Source organism: Salvia hispanica, chromosome 2 (assembly GCF_029641045.1).
Source record: "Salvia hispanica isolate PSC_SH4W2 chromosome 2, Shi_PSC_v1, whole genome shotgun sequence".
NCBI lineage: Eukaryota > Viridiplantae > Streptophyta > Magnoliopsida > Lamiales > Lamiaceae > Salvia > Salvia hispanica.
This window is the reverse complement of record NC_142693.1, coordinates 27,367,663-27,389,829: the sequence shown is the minus strand read 5'-3', so window position 1 is coordinate 27,389,829 and position 22,167 is coordinate 27,367,663. Positions and strand designations below refer to the sequence as shown.

General features: G+C 36.9%; 1 protein-coding gene and 1 long non-coding RNA gene across 2 annotated transcripts; both read left to right on the top strand.

Annotated features, from left to right (window-relative positions):
- The first annotated feature begins 8,321 nt into the window (after positions 1-8,321).
- Positions 8,322-9,107, top strand: LOC148932005 (uncharacterized). The gene is made up of 2 exons (XR_016135041.1): positions 8,322-8,384; positions 8,698-9,107. It is a non-coding gene; the product is annotated as an uncharacterized LOC148932005 (long non-coding RNA).
- Positions 9,108-11,820: 2,713 nt separating this feature from the next.
- On the top strand, positions 11,821-17,214 carry LOC148932004 (uncharacterized). The gene is made up of 4 exons (XM_089065328.1): positions 11,821-12,484; positions 12,583-12,726; positions 14,860-15,003; positions 15,799-17,214. Exons 1-4 carry the CDS (start codon positions 11,854-11,856, stop codon positions 17,061-17,063), a joined length of 2,184 nt encoding a protein of 727 aa, XP_088921454.1. The 5' UTR covers positions 11,821-11,853; the 3' UTR covers positions 17,064-17,214.
- The last annotated feature ends 4,953 nt before the right edge of the window (positions 17,215-22,167 follow it).

Below are 22,167 nucleotides of genomic sequence, written 5' to 3'. Positions count from 1 at the left end.
ACACTACTATCATGGTGGCGGTAGACCACTTATCTAAGTATGCGCACTTCGCGCCCTTGCCAGCACGCTTTGATGCGATGCGTGTGGCTCGTCTTTTTATTGAAACGGTGGTTAAACACCATGGGTTCCCTAAAACCTTAGTTTCAGACCGTGATCCTGTATTTTTGAGTGAGGCATGGGAGAATATGCTCACTCACAGTGGGACTAAACTACACTTCTCGACGGCGTACCATCCTCAATCCGACGGGCAGACTGAGGTTCGTAATAGAGGGCTCGAGCAGTATTTGAGGGCCTTCACAGCAGATCGTCCCACTAAGTGGGCAAATTTCCTTCCGTGGGTGGTGTTAGCTCTTAACTGCTTCCACCACGAGGGACTGGGCACTTCTCCTTTTCATGCGCTTTATGGCCGAGAACCTCCTCCCTTGGTGGCTGCTCAACCGTCAGTCAAACGTCATGACCCACCTACCTTGGAGTTGATTCGCCAGAGGGGCGAGCTTTTGGTTGAGTTGAGAAAGAATCTGGAGCGCGCGCAGCAACGTATGCGCACTTAAGCGAATAAACACCGCAGAGATGTCAGTTTCGAGGAAGGGGATAAAGTTCTCCTTAAGCTCCAGCAATATCGGCAGCATTTGGTGGCTAAACCGCTGTCGGCAAAGCTTGCGCGACGATTTTATGGGCCTTTTGAGGTGATTGAAAGAATTGGTCCAGTGGCATACCGCTTGAAGCTGCTGGAGGGAGCGCGAATACACGACGTCTTTCACGTCAGTTTGCTGAAACCATTTGTGGAGGGGAGTTCCCCTGCCTTTGAGGGTGAGCTGCCGGGGGATATCCTGGGGCCAGACCAATTCTCCGACCAATTAAGGTCTTGGACCGCCGTGTAGCCCTACTGGGGGATCAGGCCGTCGATCAGGTGTTGGAAGAATGGGCAGGAGCGTCACAGAGTCAACCTACCTGGGAGCCTGTGTCGGCAGTACGTCGGCGTTTTCCGCAACTCTTTGAGGACAAGGAGCCTCTTAACCGGGGAGGAGTTGATGCGAGTGTCGTCCGAACAACACCAATCGCCACTCCAGCAATTTAAGCTACCAGTGTGACCAGCGTGGCAACAAAGGGAGCAGGGGGAACGCGTGGAAAGAAGGGTCGACGAGGCCAGATAGAAGTGGAGTCTAGAAGAGATGGAAGACCGAGGAGGCAATCCAAGCAGCCAGTGAAGTTTGGAGACTTTGTTTCTCGCGAGCTTTAGTATTTTAGTTACTATTATTATTTTGAGGAATATTTATATTTTGAACTTATGTAATTTATATTATGAGTCGAGTCTTGTTGGTTCTTTCCCTGTATGATCGAGTCGAACCAAACCTTCCTATATATAAATAGGGATTCTGTGTATTGAGAAAATAAATCAATATATCTGAAATTTCCTAATTTCCTTGTTCTTACTTTCCCGTCAAGTTTTGTTCTCCACGGCCAAACCCTTGTTGGCGTGGGAATCTCGGTTGCTCGACGGAGATTTATCTCTGCGAACGGACCTTTATCCGGCGAATCTCTCGCCTTTGCTATCGTTGCGATTTTATTCGTAACAAATTCACTAGCAACATTCCTAGCCATTCTTTGTATTGTAAAAAAATATGTCTTCCTTTCTCCCAACCGCCGCGCAATGTAACCATCTTATCGTTATGCATAAATTCCATCGTGCGTTCGTCATAGTCTCAGTAAATCTCACTCAAACTCTTGAGCCACGGAGCTCCCAAGATCATCTTTGTATCATGAATGGGGATCACAAATAAATCAGCAACAAACTCATGCCCTTGAAGTGAAAACTTGACGTTGTTACACTTTTGCTTACAAAATAACGACTCCCCCTAAACATTTCCCACATAAACACGAAAAGGAGACTCGTTGGTGTAACCTCCAATCCTAATTTCTTGACTACATCGGAATGGATGAAATTATGTGTACTGCCGCCACTGATTAAGGTCCCGACATGTTCCCCCGAAATCACACCTGCCATTCTCAATGCCCAGAGAGGGTCGAATCTCCGCTTCACGGCCTCCAAGAATTCAGGCCATGTTTTCAACAAATTGTGATCATGTTGGTGGAGGAACCAATTGTACGTGCGGTGTTCAAACAGTAGGCCAACTAAGCGTAAACGATCGGCTTCCGACGTTTCAAAATAGTCGAAATAGGATTGGACCTTGTGAATCCAGACTGATGGGTCGTCTCCGTTGAATTTTGGAGGACCGATGTGAAGATTGGGCCGCCTTGCCTTGGCCTCCAATGCTGATAAGGCAGCATATTCTTCTCTATGGTTGTGAAGTTCTAACCTTAAATATTTTATGGTGGATAGAAGCTCATTTGGAGAATTATCACCATGAGTTTCACTTGCCATGATTGAAGGGGTGAAGGCGAAGTCAAGAGAAGATTAGGGTTTTCTACTTGAGAATTGGGGTTTGAATTATCAGCATGAGTTTCAGTTGTCATGATTTAATGTGAGGGAGAGAAGAAGTCAAGAGAAGATTAGGGCAAGAAAGAAGTGAATCGGTTAATGAGATAGATTTCCCTAACAAATTGCCCGTCCCAATTGGTGATGGTAGAAATAGAATTGGACATCAAATAGTGTTTAAATATGGTACTCCCTCAGTCCCAAGGTATTAGACCAACTTTCCTTTTTGGGATGTCCCAACATATTAGACTCATTTCCTTTTTTAGCAAAAAACATCTATCTTATTTTATTCTCCACCTACTTTTTTCTCTCTTCTCTCCCCTACTTTTTCCCCCTCTCATACTTTACTCTCTCCACTTTAATTATTTAAATATCAATTCCTTAAATCATGTGCCCAAAAGAAGTGAGTCTAATACTCCGGGACGGAGGGAGTATGAGTTATAAATAAGTTAATGTATATGGGAAATAAATTGGGATAACTTTCCAGAAATGGGATGCACATCTTTTTGTGGGAGGGACGAAAATGAAAAATGCATATATTTTTATGGGACGAAGTGAGTATAAATTGAAAAGCTTATTTTATTTATTCTTGTGTATAATTCTTTTATCCCAAGCAAGATGATCCTATTCTGGGGACGGCATAAGATTTTATGCAAATTATTTTTTTTCTGTTAGGTGGTGAGAATAATGTAAGAGCTAGGAAGGCATAAAGGTATTTCAGTTTTTAATAATAGGTCATCTTGATTTGGACAAATAAAAAAGGAAAGTAAGTCATCTTCTAGGACGAAGGAAGTAATTAATTACTTTTATCAAATTGAAAAGCTTGTTTTATTGTATTTTTGCCTAATTAATTAATTTTTTCAAAATCATTATTAAAATGTCGAATTTTTTTTCCATACAAAGCATGTGAAATTGAGAATGAGTTTTGAGCTGGCCCTACTCAAATTATTTTGGGCTGCATTTGCACTCCCGATTTATAATCCTCACCCAATATAAATATTACAAATAATCAAAGCAAGAAAGTAATCAAGACCTTTATTTCTGGGCCTAGTCCACGGCTAGTGGGCTTAGTTCTGATCATCCTCACGCATTATCGGGCCATCCGTGTCGATCCTCTTTGTGTTGGCCCAATGATCTCCATCACTATGCCCATAATATAATGGAATTATGTGTAAACTGATTATTGAATTTGTATCTTATTACTCCCTCCATCCCTAATAATTCGTCACTATTTGACCCGACACGGATTTCAAGAAATGTAATAAAATGTTAGTTGAAAAAGTTAGTGTCATGTGGGTCCTACTTTTATATATTAATTTTATAATAAAATATGAATGTAAAAGAGTTAGTAGAATGTATGGACCACTACCAAAAATGGTAAAAGTGATAGGTGACAAATTTTTAGGGACGGACGAAAAAGGAAATAGGTGACGAATTTTCAGGAACGGAGAGATTACTAGTTAATTGAAATTTACTTTGTCAAACATACACCTCACTTATTTCAACAAAGTTTATAAACTCTTAAATATTTTAAAAAAATTAAGCTAAACACCTACTGATTGAAGTTTTATTCTCTTCTTTCCAAAAATGAAAAAAATAAATAAGAGAATATCGATAAATATATGCAGCTTTTCGCCAATAAAATATTGACCTCAAGTCAATTGATAGAAAAATTTATTAGGAAATACCTCTATGGAAAATATATATCCATAATATTTCGTCCACAAAAATTAAGTAATACTTTTCTCATTCTATATATAAATCCAAACGTTTCCTATTTTCCACATTTGGTAACGAATCATATGTGGGAAATGTAGGATTGTGTAGATTTCCATTGAACAAAAACCATTGTTTCCTCAAGGATAAGAAGCCGATGATGAGTATGGATTTTTAGATGGATTTGGTTTGCGAAGTGTGGTGACGGGATATGGACGTGGATTTGTAGTTGGAATTCATGAGGAGGAGGTGATTTAAGATAAGCATTGTGGTTAATTTTCATGAGCCTTATTCGGCAGTCTCGCATGTTGGGAGCTATTAACGTGTGATGTTTAGCAAATAATGCATTTCAGAATTTGCAATGTTGTATTTCTAAAAAATTTGTTGCAAATAATTATTGTCTTTCAAGATAATTAATAAAGTTCTGAGAGTCTTGTGAGGAAACTTACCACATGCATGATACAAGTGACAAAGAAACAAGTTATTGACAAAGAAACGAGTTATTACTAGGTGAATCTAGATCAAAGTAGATGTAAAGATGATAACAAATGTAAATAGATAAAAATAAAGGATCAAGTTCTAATCAAAGTCTTAATCTCAGGATTTTCCAAACTCTTAAATATTTTCCAAGTTCTTAATCAAAGTCTAAAAACAAAATCAAATCCCAACTTATTTCAAATAAAATACTAGCAAACTATAATGACTTGATGCTAGTCAAAAATCAAAATGTCTTCCATAGTTCACATCCCAGCAAATTCCTTCTTTGCATTGTAAATAATATGCCGTCCGTCCTCCCAAACGCCGTGTAACACAACCAGCTTATCATTATGCATAAATTCTATCATGTGGTTGGCATAGTCTCGGTATACATCAGCCAAAGACTTCAGCCACAGAGCTCCTAAGACCATCTTTGGACCATGAATGGGGAGCACAAATAAATCAACAACAAACTCATGTCCATGAAGTGAAATCTTGACGTTGTTACGCTTTTGTTTACATGAATCCAAATAACCATTACCCACATACACATGAAAAGGAGGATCGGTTGGCGTAACATGCCACCGAAGCTGCTCGATAATATTGGGATGGATGAAATTATGTGTACTGCCGCCACTTATTAAGGTTTCGACATAAACTCCCGAAATTGTACCTGTCACTCTCAACGCCCGGCCGAATCTCCGTTTCACAACCTTCAAGAATTCAGGCCATATTTTCAACGAATTGTGATCATGTTGGTGAATGTTAAATTCTCTAAATTCTATCCCACATTGACTTGGTGAAGATCCCATCTAATCTATATAAGTGAGTGGTCCATTTCTAATATGGTATCAGAGTGGTTTTCTCTTTATCTCTTATCTAGCTCACAAGTGGAAGACCGATGTCCTTTCCGACCCACATCGATGATGGTTCTCTTATCTCTTGCATTGCCTATCCACGTGATGGAAGACCGATATATGTCCTTGCTGGCCCACACGTGAGGGTGCGTGTTAAATTCTCTAAATTCTATCCCACATCGACTTGGTGAAGATCCCATCTAATTTATATAAGTTTGGATAACTCTCCCCCTTACAAGCCCTTTTGAGGGATCCCATCTAATCTATATAAGTTTGGATAACCCTCCCCCTTACAAGGCCTTTTGAGGGGTGAGTAACCCGTTTCTAATAGTGAAGGAGCCAATTGTACGCCCGGTGTTCAAAAAGGTGAGTGATCCATTTCTAATAGTGAAGGAGCCAATTGGACGTCCGGTGTTCAAAAAGTTGTGCAGCTAAGCGCAAACGGTCCTTTTCCGAAGTTTCAAAATAGGACTGCGCCTTGTGAATCCAGCCTAATGGGTGGTCTCCGTTGAATTTTGGAGGATCGATCCGAAGTTTGGCCTTCTTCACGGAAAAAATTGCATCTCCGTCTAGCTTGGCCTCCAATGTCGAAAAAAGCCGATACGCCCGGTCTGATAAAGCAAGATATTCTTCTCTGTTGTTGAGAAGTTCCAACCTTAAAAGATTTTATGGCTGACAGAATTTCTTCTTGAGAATTATCAGCATGAGTTTCTCTTGCCATGGTTGAAACACCAACCATCTGCATTACATATTAACTTGAAAACTATTTTATATATATACTTCCTCCGTCCCGCTTAAGATGACACATTTTCCTTTTTAGTTTGTCCCAACTAAGATGACACATTTCCTTTTTTGATAACTTTCTCTCTCCAATTAATACACTTAACCACTTTTTCTCACTCCTATTAAATATCCATCTTTCTTTATCTCTCTACTTTAATACTTATACCCACCTTCTCTCTCTCCAATTAAACACTTTAACCAATAACTCCTAAAACCCCGTGTCGGCTAAGCAATGTGTCATCTTAGCCGGGACGGAGGGAGTAATATATATAGGTACTGTCTCAAATGGGTGGGGGTTTCAAGGGCCCCCATATACCCATGTAGGTCCGCCCCTGCATCAATATTTTAGGTAATTGTATACGAGTTATATCTTTTGTGTGGAGATATCAAGAAAAATTGGAAAGATTTGATTACTTTAGTTAAATTAAATTAAGATATCAAGAAAATTTAGGAAGATCTTAGTTTTCTGTCCCAAACAGGCCCATGTAGGATAGTTATAAACTCAATCCTGTCAACCTCTTGACTTGTTGGCCCATTGGTCCCTATCTATCGCCAGGCCCGTAGAGAAATCACATGTCATTCAACAAAAAATAAGTTCAATATGATAGAGGCCCAATAGTAAGTCCAAGGGTGAAGAAGATTAGGGTTTTGGAAAAGATAATTGTGCAATATTTATTTATTTGACGCAAGAAATCTTAACATGGTCAACAATATGATTTTTATGCTACATTAATATATTTTCTTTCAGATATTATGAAAAGTTGTGAAGATTGCGTACTTTCTTTTAATTCAATTAAGATATCAAGAAAAGTTAGGAATATTGCTTATTTTAGTTAAATTCAATTAACTAATTTACCTAATAGTTAAAGTAAGTTTTTAAATTTATATTTTAAATTTATTAAATAATAATGATAGTAATAATAATAATAATAATAATAATAATAATAATAATAATAATAATAATAATAATAATAAAATAATGATGAAAATAATAACGGTAATAAAATAAATTTATACTTAATATTTGAACTAAGTTGCTGTTAATAAATTATTAATTAAGAAATTAATTAATTAATAATAGTAGTAATTATTAATTTATAACTTTCTTAATTATTTATTAGAGAGAAAAGTAGAGAGGATAAAGTAAGTGAGGGAGTATAGTAAGTGAGGAAAAAATGTTAGTTTTTGCTCAATATGGAAATGATTTACTATGTGGAACGTTCTGAAATGAAAAAATGACTCCATGTAATGGAGAGAGTAATCGATAATATACTAATATAGTAGTATTGATATTAATAGTAGTACTAGCAATAATAACATTAACATTAATTATTTTGTTGTGTTAAGTATTAAAATAAATATTATAAATAAAGAATATCTAAGTGAAAATAGGATGCGAATTCTTGCATTACTTTTCTTGTTACATCCCGACTTTTCTTATCCTTTTAGTTAACCTTGAAAGGCATCAAATGGGTCGCATTTTTTTATAAATCTTTCTTTTCTTTTGATAATTTAAAAGAGTTGATTTCAAGAAGCGTAAGTCTTGACGAGCCTTTTTGTTCGACGCACTTGTAGCAACACAATACTCTTTTCTCCTGCACATACAAAACAAAATAGTAAAATAAAAGGAGTACTCCTACACATACAAAACAAAATAGTAAAATAAAAGGAGTAGATTATTAAAATATGTACATATATACGCCCATGACAAAAAGAAGATACAATTAAAAAAATATACTCCCTCCGTCCCATTTAAAATGCAACATTTGAGAATCGGTTTGTGAGTTAATGAAGAGAGAGTAAAGTAAGAGAGATGAAAAAGTAGAGATAGAGTTATTTCTATTTTAAGAAATGTTTCAATTTTAATGAGACAATCGAAAAAAAGAAAACGTTTTATTTTTAATTGGACATAGGATAATTATAAGAGAAAGGCACCTCGGTGAGTACTGCTTTGTAAAAGGGCTAATAATCATACACGTATTCAAATACGTGTAAGACCAAATTCATGAATTTATAAATCTGTGCTACCATCTCTCAGTCCTCTTTCTCCCCCCAAAGCAAGAAAATAAATACGAAGCTCTTAACATACCAAATTTTGCTAGGAGAACAAGAAGGTAATCTCCTTTTATAATTCAGTACATTCATATAAACTTTTGAACTTAAAACCTAAATCAACATCAAATTTAACAGCTTGTTCACCACAAAGTTTTTCTTTTGGCATGATAAAATGCTTAGGTTCCCCGAAATCCATGAAATAAGCAAACTAAGTCATAATTTCATAATAATGTTACAGTTAAGAAACTTGTCTCGAGGTAAAGGTTCTGTCCGGATTCCGGCGACAGCTACGGCAGTAACTACGAAAATTTCAAAAACATAGAAATCTTTTAGTTCATCCAAATCTGAAACTGTTGAGGCGGTGCATGACAGTGACGGCGGTGGAATCCGAGAGGGAGAGATGGAGGCCCGCGACGGCGAGCCGCCACGTTCACAGCAGCGACGGCGGCGTAACAGGTCCGAGAGAGGAGAGATTTAAAGGGGAGAAAGAGGGGGGGGGGGGGGAACGGAGAAGAGAAGAGGGGCGCCGCCGGAGGCGACAGCGGACGGTGGCGCTGAGCTGGAGGAGGCGCCGGCAGGAGGAGTTTCGCTCACATCAAAATAGGATTTGGGTGTGAATGGTGAGGGAGATGAAGTGGGTACTCCTATGTGGGTTATTTTGTTGTTGGGCTAACATTTATTTGTTTGGGCTAAAGGAATGAAATAATTAATTCGAGCCCAACTCCGTTTTAATAGTTGGTGCTTCAGTAAATATATCAAAGAGGCCCAATTCCCCAATTAATTACTCTGGGTTTAAAATAAAATAGTTTATTAATTTTCCAATTTCCGTTAGAGTTATGCGAGGGAAAATTTCGAAGTAAAGTATGGAGTGTCAATTTAGCCAAGCCCGGAAATAATGAAAGAAGGAGCATTAAATATTATATGAGTTAGAAATTTCTTAAAGAATAGTGCAAAAGAAAAAAGATTAATTAGGACGCATGCATTCTAAGTACATAATTTTCTTGAGTCTGATTAAGTACATGTTTTTATTTTCGAAAAGAAAGCTATCTTCGCGAACAAGTTGTGGTCGGAGTAAGGAAATTCAAGTTTAAACGCGCAAGGTGAATTTTTCTATCCTATATACTAATGTGGATGAAAATATGAAAATGTGAATCTATGTTTGTTGTTTATATAAATGATGTTGTCTTGCCATTAATGATTTGTTTTATGCCTATCTATTTGGTTGGAACGTAAGAATCGAATTCGAGTCCAAGTGAGGGTAGTGTCCCTACTCGGATTAGTGTACACAAGTGGCCGTGGAAGGTGGCCACCTTCCACGGGTCACAAATAAAGTTATGGAGGTCGTGGGAGGTGGCCACCTCCCCGGCTGGAGAAAAAGGTAGGTGAACGTGAGAGAGCACCATCTCCACGGCACTTGGTGTTCAGATATGGCGAAAAGAAAGAAAGAACTTAGACTGATCAGTCGAACTTTAGCTCACAAAGAATTTAGTAAGCTCGGACCTTTTAAGAGAAAATCCTCAAGTGTTACTGTGATGGCATGACAATATTTTCATTTTATGTATGTATATTTCGGCAATGTGTTCAATGAGTATTTTTATACTCAGCCCTGCATATATTTCTAAATGTGCAGGTTGAGCAGTGACAGTGGAAAATGCTAAGCAGAGTTATGATTTTCTTTTGATTTTAAGTAGAGGCTCTCGGAGGTGCATGTCTCCATACATGTGACCGTGTTCATTCCGCTGCGTACTAAGGTTCTAGATAACATCGACTGTTCTCTTACACTCTGATAATTATTTATTGAAAAGTAAGATGTCTATTCAAGTTCTGGTGATTAAGAGTTAGTTTGAAATTGTTTCCTCCTTTATTTCGAAAATGAGTATTCAGTCATTGTTTATCCCTTTCTATTCCCCTCTTCTTATTTCCCACCCCTAGTCACGGTTTCCCGGCTTTGCTATCCCTAGCAAAGTGCGGTCGTGACATTTCTTTATGTTTAAGATTCTTTTATATGTTTGATAAAAATTAAAGAAATTCTAAAATTTTAAAATATTTGGAATAATTACTTTCTAAGAGTAGGATCCTAGTACTAAAAAACAAACAGACCCACGAAGGATATTTATAAATGACTCCATAATCATCGCTCAACATAAAAAACTATAATCCACCACTAATGGGCTCGGTTTGGTCCTCCCACCCTTTTCAAAATGCTTATAAAACATATTTTGAAAAACGAAGCTAAACACGTAATAATTGAAGTTTTACTCTAATCCTTTCCTTGAATGAAAAAATCAACGATATTTTAACAACACATTGAGTTCATTATCTACACCGGGAGTTCATCGAGTTTATTATCAAACCTGACCCAAAACCCAATCCGATATCATCGAATTCTTATTGGGTCGACCCTTTAGTGATCCAAACCCAAAAATTGCGTGTTCGTGGTTGATTTTCATGTTGAGTCAAAATTTAACAGCCCTAGTTGACCCTAGTGCACTGCTATTGGACTCAAACTAATTTTATCAAAAAATGAATTCAATATATTAGAGGCCTGATTGTAAGCCCATTATAAATTAGAAACGCTAGAAATTTGTGAATTCAAGACACTTATATCATTGAAGAGATATAGAATTATGAAGAAATGAAATGTATAGAGTGTTTATTGAAATCAATAACTATAATGGAATTTTTTGAAACTGAATATGGAAATTATTAAATGTGTAAAATAAACAACTAAAAACCAACGAAATAAAGTTGTCTTCTCATTTTTGAAAAATATAAAAAAGAAAATACCAAGTCTTCTGGATAATTTAAGAAGACTTATAAGTTGGGCCCTCTAAGTCAATATATGTCTATACTTCTCTATAATTGAGGATTATTTAATTTTTCCCACAAATTTCTCTAAGAGAATTTAATGAATGATAGCTCCATAAGTGGGAAGACTTACCAAGTCTTCGGCAATGTCCTCAATTTTCTTAACACAACTTCAAGATCAGATCTACAGGAAGCATTTTCTTGATGTAGAGGTCTTTTTGTAAACATAAACAATTTTGACTTTTCTAAGTAAATAATTTTGGGGTAGGAATATAACTACTACCTTTGTCCCTGAAAATTTGTCTCATTTTTCCATTTCTGTTTGTCCTCCAAAATTTGCCCCATTTTACATTTTATCATTTTTGGTAGTGAACCTCATATTCTACTAACTCATTCCTACTCACACTTTATTATAAAACGAATATATAAAAGTATGATCCACAATCCACTAACTTTTTTAACTCACTTTCCATTACATTTCTTAAAATCCGTGCCGGGTCAAAGTGAGACAAATTTTGTGGTACGGATGTAGTATAAAGCAAATTAAAAAATCATCACTATTCTGTTTATGACAATAGACGACTTTTTCGTAATCGCCATTAAATTGTTACCTAGAAAATTTTAGCCTAATGGATACATCTCTAGATCAGGTATATATATAGTGTTAGCTCAAATCTTGTATACACCACACATTGCTAGCTACTTTTAAAATCAAGCCTAATGGTTACATCTTCCCACCTCTACCTCCTTCTAACATCATTTTTACTACTGCAATGGTTAATTGATTATAGCTCAGCCAACTCAAATATAAACAACGATCGTTCTTCACTTATTTCCTTCAAATCTCGAATCTCTTTCGATCCCTATAAAATACTAACCAAAAATTGGAGCAGTGAGAGCAGTATTTGTAGTTGGATGGGAGTTACTTGTGATTCTCACTATCTCAGGGTGACTCAGTTGAATATATCATCCATGGGCCTTGTAGGAACCATTTCTCCTGAAATCGGAAATCTTTCTTTTCTCGTTTCTTTAGATATAAGTGAGAATTCCTTTCATGGCCCTATTCCCCAATCTATGTTCAACATGTCATTTTTAGAAGTTTTGAATTTGAGGAATAACAGTTTGTCTAGTAGTCTACCTCTTGATATGTGCAAACACAATCTCCATAGGCTCAAGAGACTTCGTATTTCTTTCAACGAGTTGCATGGGGAAATACCATCGAGTTTGGGGGAGTGTTCGCAACTTGGGTATCTTTCTTTGCAAAGAAACAATTTCAGTGGACGCGTGCCAACACAAATTGGGAACTTGAGATTGCTTCAACAATTATATTTGGGTTCAAACAATTTAAGTGGTAAGATCTGATCTCCATGATCTCAAAACTTCATATTACATGTTCAAACTTATGTTTATAATTGGATATTGATTTGATCTAATATAATTTACTCATAGGAAGTATTCCGAAAGAGATCGGTGCTCTTACTGATTTACAATTTTTGGATATGGGGACAAACAACTTTATTGGCCTCGTGCCAAGTGAAATTGGGAACTTGACAATGCTTCAACGGTTGTACCTTGATAACAACATGTTAAGTGGTATGACCTTATGTCAAGCTCTTACATTTCCTAAATTTTAATCATTGCAATTTACTGACAGGTATTATTCCAAAAGAGATTAGTGCTCTTTCTAATTTAAAACTTTAGACATGAGTATCAACAACTTTAGTGGCCCTGTGCCAAGTGAAAATGGGAATTTGACAATGCTTCAAATTTTGGACCATGAAAAGATCTTATTTCATGCTCTAACATACCCTATACGTTGGAACTAGATAGATTTGGATCTCTTATACAGAACAAATGGAAGAACTCATCCCAAAAGACTATAGATAGCCTATATACCCCACACTAGTTGCTCTCACAACCGATGTGGGGATTGAGTCCATAACATTCGACCCTCCTTTAAGGGCCAACGTCCTCGTTGGTCACGGTTGGTTGCCACCACTCTGAGTTCTCGTTGGTCGCGGCCACGTTGGCCACGGAGGATTCTTTGCCCGGCCACCACTCCGTGGGTCACCATTCCGAGTCGGCTCCAAACGTACTCGTTGGTCACGGCGAGTTCGTTGCCCGGCCACCACTCCGAGCCATTTGGGCTCTCGGTGAAAGCACCAATTGTTAAGGATGAAGTTCCTTAACTCGGATAATTTGCGTCGAACATCGCGGGAGCTATTGCCCAACGATCACTCCGGCGTCAAATTGTGGAATAAAAGGTAGTCGCCGGAGCTTTGCCGGTTGATCAAACCAGGAATGATACGATAAAAGCGTAAAGATAATATGAAAGGGTAATTGATATTTCTTGAATGGTGGAAAGGAATAACAAAGTCCTTATTTATAATGCTAAATACCCTAACTTAGAGAATAAGAAAATAATAATAAGCATATATGGAAAGATATCTCGTATCAATCTCTTTCGATATTATTTCTTATGCCCTCCGTCCCAACTAAGTTGAGTCATATTCCTTTCTGAGAAGTCCCAACAAAGTTGAGTCATTCCATTTTTGCCTAAAAACAAAACATCCAATCATTCTTACTTTATTTCATCATCTTTTTTACTCTTTCTTTATCTCTCCTACTCCCTCCGTTCCATTGTAATGGAGGCAAAACTTTTCGGCACGGAGATTAAGAAAAAATGTATTAGGTGAGTTAAGTAAAGAGAGAATAAAGTGAAAAATGAAAAAGGTAGAGAGATGAAGAAAGAAAAAAGTAAGAGAGTAAAGTAGGTGTGGAAAAATGTGTTGACTTTTACTAAAAAAGGAAATGACTCTATTACTATGGAACGGACGAAAATGGAAAAACGCCCCTATTACTATGGAACGGATGGAGTACTTTTTTCTCTTTTCTATTTTATTTTACTTTCACTTAATCTATTCAACACAATTTTTTAATCTCTGTGACCAAAAGTTTTGTAACAACTTAGTTGGGAGGGAGTATTACATAGTCAAATTAATTAATTAACTCATTTGGATCTCATGAGCTGCCATTATTTCACATGTAATATTCCAAAACAAATTGGTCGTCTTCATTTGGAGGTATTCAATATTGCCGAGAGAACTTGGAAACTTGGAAACAAATTGGGCGTCTTAATTTGGCTTGACGTCAATACTCACACTCTCTGTCTTTCTCTCCTGCAGTGAGGATGACCTACAGCTTTTCCTACACCATCCCCTACTCCACCCCTCACAAACATAAATATGATGGTAGGGCCATTACTCATGTATATTAGAGGTGGAGTAGAGGATGGCGTAGGAAAAGCCGTAGGTGATCCTTACTGATGAGCCCCATTTAAAAATACTCTCTCTGTCCCATTAGAAATGAAACGTTTTCCTTTTTGGTATGTGCCATTAAAAATGAAACGTTTCTAAAAATGGAAACAATATTATCTCTACTTTTTCATCTCTCTTACTTTACTCTCTCTTCATTTACTCACAAAACAATACTACATATGTCGAAAAGCAAATGTTACATATTTAATGGGAGTAACAATTATTCCACAATTAGGGTGTATCAACCTTCCTATTTTGATTATACTGTTAATTAAAATTCATTGTATTAGTAATATTTTTAATTAGTAGGAAACAAAAATGTTAAGGGATATTATTGGATACTAATCTACATTAATATAACTAATTCATTGGATATTATGAGTTGCCATTTTCAAAATTTGTACTACAGGTAATATTCCAAAAGAAATTGGTCATCTCAGTAGATTGGAGACACTCACTATCGCAATCAACAATATTAGTGGACCATTGCCAACGGAAACTGGAAACCTGACAAGCATTCGTGAGTTTTGGCTTTTCAACAACAATTTAGACGGTATCCTCTCTCTCTCTCTCTGTTCTCTCTCTGTGTGTGTATACTCCTTCCGTCTCACTCTAAGCGGAGCATTTCTAATTCGGCACAGAGTTTGTAAGTAGTGTTGTTTGTGTGTAAAATAAGAGAGAGTTAAAAAGTAGAGAGAATGATATTTCTATTTTTATGAATGTGTCATTAAAAGTATGACATCCCAAAAAAAGAAAATGCACTTAGAGTGGGACGGAGGGAATATATATCTACTACTCCCTCCAGTCCCCATCGAATATCCCATATTCCTTATTTGAATGGTCGCCAATAAATATCTCCGTCACTTTTACTATTTTTGTTAAATGGACCTCACATAGTGTTGTTTTGTGTGTAAAGTAAAAGGAATAAAGTAAGAGAGAGTTAAAAAGTAAAGAGAGTGATATTTCTATTTTTATGAATGTTTCATTTAGAGTGGGACATCCCAAAAAGGAAAATGCACTTAGAGTGGGACGGAGGAATATATATATCTACTACTCTCTCCAGTCCCCATCGAATATCCCATATTCCTTATTTGAATGGTCGCCAATAAATATCTTTGTCACTTTTACTATTTTTATTAAATGGACCTCACATCTCACTGACTTACATTTTATTATAAAAATCAATGTATAAAAATGACGCACACACACTACATTAACTTTTTCCACCTAATTTTCTTCACATAGGCAAAGAATTTCTTAAAACTCCCACTAGTCAAATATGAGATATTTAATGGGGACCAGAGAGAATATATGCCATTCTTGATCCCTGTTCAAAATCAATTTTTAGGTCCAATACCTTCCGCCATTGGAAATATGTCAGAGCTGGCTTATTTAGGGCTTGCACATAACAAATTAATTGGAGAGATTCCATCATCTATTTGCGACATGAGATTACTGTCACTCCTCCATTTAGCAGACAATCATTTGGAAGGACAGATTCCAAAGTGCTTGGGGAACTTCAATAGTTCACTATTGCTTCTTAATTTGGGTCAAAACCAAATCATAGCCCTTCAATCTACATTTGCAAAAGGATGTAGTCTTCAGTACATTAATCTGAAAGACAATAAATTGGAAGGAATACCACACTCCTTAATCAACTGTCAAAGTCTGGAAAGCATTGATGTTGGTGATAATGAAATACGAGGTGCATTTCCCTTCTGGATGGAAAGATTCCCACAACTTCGCGTCCTCATCTTGAGGTCTAACAAGTTGAATGGGACTATGTTGGAGGCTTCAAAGACTGGGCATCCGTTTCCAAAGTTGCAAGTCTTGGATATATCAAGAAATGCGTTTGTTGGCTCTTTACCTGATAGATATTTCTCGAAATTTGGAGGTATGATAGATGCTAAGGATAATCTAACACACGTCCAGAAGGATGTGCTCCAAAGATATTTTGACTTAAGTGTCACTTTGAAAGGTTTAGATCAGACATTGTTGAGATTGATGGATACACTTACAACGATCGATTTTTCTTCCAATAAATTCTCTGGGAATATTCCAGTTTCCATAGGCAATCTTAATTCTCTGAGATACTTGAATTTGTCCCGTAATACTCTCACGGGACAGATTCCCGTGTCGCTTGGGAATATAAGTATTCTTGAGTCATTGGATTTGTCATGGAATAGATTACGTGGAATCATTCCAATGGAGTTGACAGGGTTGACATTTCTTTCGAAATTAAATCTATCAATGAATAATCTTGTGGGGACGATACCACAATCTGGGCAGTTTTCTACGTTTCAAAATGATTCATATATAGGTAACTTAGATTTGTTGGGATTCCCGTTAACAAAAATTTGTGGATTAATTTATGAAGAACCAATTGTTCCTCCACAAGGTGATGATGATGAGTCTAGATTTATAGATGGATTTGGTTGGCGAAGCATGGGGATGGGGTATGGAAGTGGATTTGTAGTTGGAACTGGAATTGGTTACATGATTATAAGAAGCGGAAGGAAAAGATGGTTAGTTGAATTCTTTCTTGGTGTTGGATATAATAATAGTAAGATGAATAGAAGAGATGGAGCTAAAGCAATACCAAGGAGAAGGTGATTAAAGATATACATTGTACTTTTCATGTGTTTCATTTGGAACACTAGCATTTTGTGTGTATGATTTAGCAAATAATGCATCTTAAACTATGCAGTGTTGTATTTCTAAGTTAGACTACTTTTATTTATAAAATTATACATATTGTCTCTAATGTGTGATGAAGCAACCCTTGCATGCAATCTGCACAGGTGCTAAAAATTCAAATATTTTAATGTTCAAAATTGTTTTCTAATCCTATGTCTTAGACTTTGGCCCAAAATATAACTCTGATATTTTGTTTCTCTTAAACAGAAGTATTTCACTACTAAAAAAATAGCCTAATAGTAATACTACACCAAGTTTGTGGCACTTTAAAAAAAATGCCATTACAGATAGTCACTCATTACACCAATATTTCACCACACTTATATCCTAAATTAATACGACGTTTCCAAATATAATGATGATGATTATTTGATTAAAATATAATGAATGCTAGTATCTTTTATGAATAAATAGTTTAGTTTCCTGATTTGCATCACAAACTGTTAATATTAGACAGAGCTTACTCAGTTCGAGTGAGATTCCCTGAATCTCATTCAATTGCCGTTTTCGTGCCTTTTCATGCCCGTTTCACCTGTATTCTTGGCAAGTTAGAAACAAACTCATTAAACTCCCAAAAGTCATATAATTGGTCAAAAACTATAGAACTTGTTATATATTGGATTTTGTAGAACTTAGTCATTAAACCTATAGATTGGTGTAACATCCCGAGTTTTTCCTATCTTTTTAATTGATCATGAAAGAACGTCAAATGGGTATCCGAATTTTTTTCGTTTAATCTTCATTCCTTTTCAAAAATTAAAGGTGTATTAGATGTTTGCGATTGATCGATAAGAGTCAGTAATTTATGTTTAGAAATTAACATACCATTAAAGTATTAATTGCTAAATTTTATGATTTAAATTTAAGAAGTAAAGCATAGTTTGTGGGCCTAATTTAAAAGAAAATTTCATCTTTTTTGGAGTCCACTCTCTCAAAGCCCAAATCACTAAAATAATTTGGTCTTTGCAGCCCAAAGATCCAATGCCAAATCTCTTTGCATAATTTGCTGATAGCTCTCCTCCACCTCCACCTCCTGCTTGATTACCCTCCATCGCCTGCTCAGATTCTGCCTCTTCCTCCACCTCCGGCTTGATTACCCTCCACCTCCTGCTCAGATTCTGCCTCATGATATTAACGGTATACTCATCCCCATCATTCATAAACTGCAAACCTTTAGCAAATTGAGAGAGAAAGCCGAGAGGGGAAGAGGCAGAAGAAACTGATGTCTTTTGTTTCAATACAGGCCAAGGAACTACTCCTTTCGCCCTACAGTTTGCACCCCAAATTCAAATTTAGGTTGAAAGGTATACTCCCTCTCAATTTCAAGTCCCAATCATCAATTCATATATAGCATATCATCATCCACCACTCTTCCACAAGTAATTTAATCAATCAACAATCAACCAAACAAAGCAATCAAACTCCAACAATTGAACACCCATCACAGAGTAATTGAAAACTGAAAACGAAAGAACATAGCTTTGTAAAAGAACTTATCATTCGGGACTGTTCGGAGTTGTTTCGGGGGCTGCCGGATACCAGCGAGGTTGTTTCGAGCTCAGTCGGGGCTGCTGGATACCGATTCAGGGCTGTCCGAACAGCAAGCGTACGACGGAGGGGCGTGCAGAGGCGGCGCATCACAGCAGCGACAGCATGAGCAGGGCCGAGAGAGGAGAGGAGAGAAGAGAGGGTGAAGAGAGGGTGAAGAGAGAGAGAGGACGAGGGAGGAGAACTGGGTGAGGAGAGAGAGAGATGAGGAGAAAGGGGACACCGCCGGAGGCGGCGGTGGCGCCGGTGGGGCGGTAGGTCGACGGCAGCAGGGTATGAATGGGGGAGGCGACTGAAATCCTGATTTGGGAAAAAGGGTTTCCCTTTGGCCCCCTATTTTGTGCATTTGGGGAAGAACAAGTCAACAGCTATTGAGTGAGAGAGAGACCGATAAGTAAGGGAGTATATGGGCTGATTTCATTTTAGAATTGGGGCTGCTCTTTTTCCTAATTAATTGATGGATCAATAATTTAATTAGAGTTGGAATTTACGGTTAGGCTGGAATTATTAATTTTGGGCCAAGATTTATCCAAAAAGCAAGAAAAGGGTCGTTGGACCGGATGAAATTAATTTTTAAGAGATTTTGGGCCTAAGAATAAAATTGGTTAAGTAAACTAAAATAATTAGTAGCGATCCGAGTTGTAATAGTTTTGCGTAAAGTTATAGCAACGTACGGAGTATCAATTTAGTCGAAGTCTGAAAATAATAGAAGAAGAAACATCAATAGTATATGAGTTCTATAAATTTCTTAAGGATAAGTGAAATAAGAAAAGAGAATTAATTATGAGGCATATATTCCTATTAAAGTCTAAGAAATTCTTGAAGTCTGATTAGTATTTTATACTATATCGTTTTGTCTTGAAAAAGGTTATCTCCTCAAGTTAAGGGCGGAACGAGAAAATCAAGTTAAAGAAATTAAACGAACGAGGTGAACTTTTCTATCCTACATACTAATGTGGATAAAATGTCAAATATTTTGAGATGATATTTAGTTATGAAAATGATGTTGTCTTGCCATAAATGATTTATTTTATGTGTATGAAGCCTATCTATTTGGTTGGAACATAAGAATCGAATTCAGGTCCGAGTGAGGATGGTGTTCCTACTCGGATTAGTGTACACAGGTGACCGTGGAAGGTGACCATCTTCCATGGCACAAAGATTATGTAGTGGAGGCCGTTGGGAGGTGGCGACCTCCCCGACTGGAGAGCACCATCTCCGCGGCACTTGGTGTTCAGATATGGCAAGTACCAAAAGAACTTAGACTGATCAGTCGAACTTTAACTCACAAAGAATTTAGTAAGTTCGGGCCTTTTAAGAGAAAACCCTCGAGTGTTACTGTGATGACATGACAATATTTTCATTTTATGTATGTATATTTCGGCAGTGCGTTCACTAAGTATTTTTATACTCAGCCCTGCATATATTTCTAAATGTGCAGGTTGAGCAGTGACGGTGGAGAATGCTGAGCTGAGTTATGATTTTCCTTTTATTTTAAGTAGAGGCTCTCGGCGGTGCATGTCCCCATACATGTGACCGTGTTCGTTCCGCTGCGTACTGAGGTTCTAGATGACATCGACTGTTACTCTCATAATTATTTATTAAAAATGTAAGATTTTCATTCAAGTTCTGGTGATTAAGAGTTGGTTTGAAACTGTTTCCCCCCTTACTTCTAAGTGTATATTCAGTCATTGTTTTATCCCCTTTCTGTTCCCCTCTTCTTATTTTCCAACCTTAGTCACAGTTTCCCGGTTTTGCTATCCCTAGCAAAGTACGGTCGTGACAATTAGATTGAAATGTAAAATGGAAAAATGAGTTAATGGAATATGAACTCAACTTTTATATATTGGATTTTATAATAGGACGTGAGTAATTATTTGGTTGAGTGTGATTCACTGGCAGAGGAAGTAATATAATTAAATGATCCATAAGTAGATAATACAGCAGGATTAATCCAATTTCAATAACTAAAAAATAAATAAAAACGATATCAAATCCTAACGTACTTCGAATAAAATAACAAACCAATTTCAAGATAGCAAATGGAATAATAAATCAACTATGACAAAAATGGAAATATGAGTTGATACTTATCCGAAATGTCTTCTTCCATAGTTGATATATATCCCTTAGAAACAATATTCCTACTCCTTGATTGCATTGTAAAAAATATGCTGTCCCTTCTCCCAAACACCGCGTAAAGTAACCCACGTATCGTTATGCGTAAATTCCATCGTGTGGTTGTCATAGTTTCGATAAATCTCACCCAAACTCTTCAGCCACGAAGCTCCTAAGACCACTTCAGCACCACTAATGGGGAGCAAAAATAAATCAACAACAACCTCATGTCCTCCAAGTAATAACGTGGAGTAGTAACATTTTTCTTTACATAGGAATGTCGACTCATTGCCCATAGAAACACGGAAAGGATTGGTTCGCATAACCATCAGCCCATGTTTCTTGGCAATTTCGGGTTGGATGAAATTATGTGTACTGCTACCACTGATTAAGGTTCGGACATTAACCCCCCAAATTGTACCTGTCACTTTCAACGCCCGGGGAGGGTCGAATCTCCGTTTCACGGCCTCCAAGAATTCAGGCCATGTTGTCACCAAATTGTTATCGTGTTGGTGAAGGAGCCAATTGGACAGTCCAACTAAGCGTAGACGGTCAGTTTCCGACGTTTCAAAATAGGACTGCACCTTATAAATCCAACCTAATGGGTCGTCTCCGTTGAATTTTGGAGGATCAATATGAAGTTTGGCCTTGTTCGCGGCAAAAATTGCGTCTCCGTCTACCTTGGCCTCCAATCCAAGTTCCAATCTTAAAGATTTTATGGTTGACAGAATTTCTTCTTGAGAATTAGCATGAGTTTTTCTTGCCATGAGGGAGAGCGGCAAGGGTGTAAAAGATTAGGGTTTTGGAAAAGTTAATCGTGCCCGTTGATGATACGAATAGCCATGTATTTATGTGACGCTAGAAATCATAACTAGGTCAACAATATGATTTTTATATATATTTTGTTTGAGATATTAAGAAAAGTTGTGAAGATTACGTACTTTCGTTAAATTCAATTAAGATATCAAGAAAAGTTAGGAATATTGCTTACTTCAGTTCAATTCAATTAACTAATAGGGACGTGATCAAATGCAAACTCTAAATATTGTACAAACTCCAAACTATGATCTGGACCGTTAGAAAATATCAACAGATCATGAAATAATAGCAACAAAAAATGTCAACACAATGTCAACGGTTGATGTTGTGTTGAAATTGCGTTGAAATTGTATTGATATTGTGTTGATATCAGAATCTTGAAATTTTATACTGTGTTGACATTATGTTGATATTGTGTTGAAAAAGTTTGGAGTTTGTACAATATATGAGTTTGCATTTTATCACTACCCCTAACTAATATACCTAATAGTTAAAGTAAGTTTTTAAATTTAATACTACTAATAATAATAGTAAT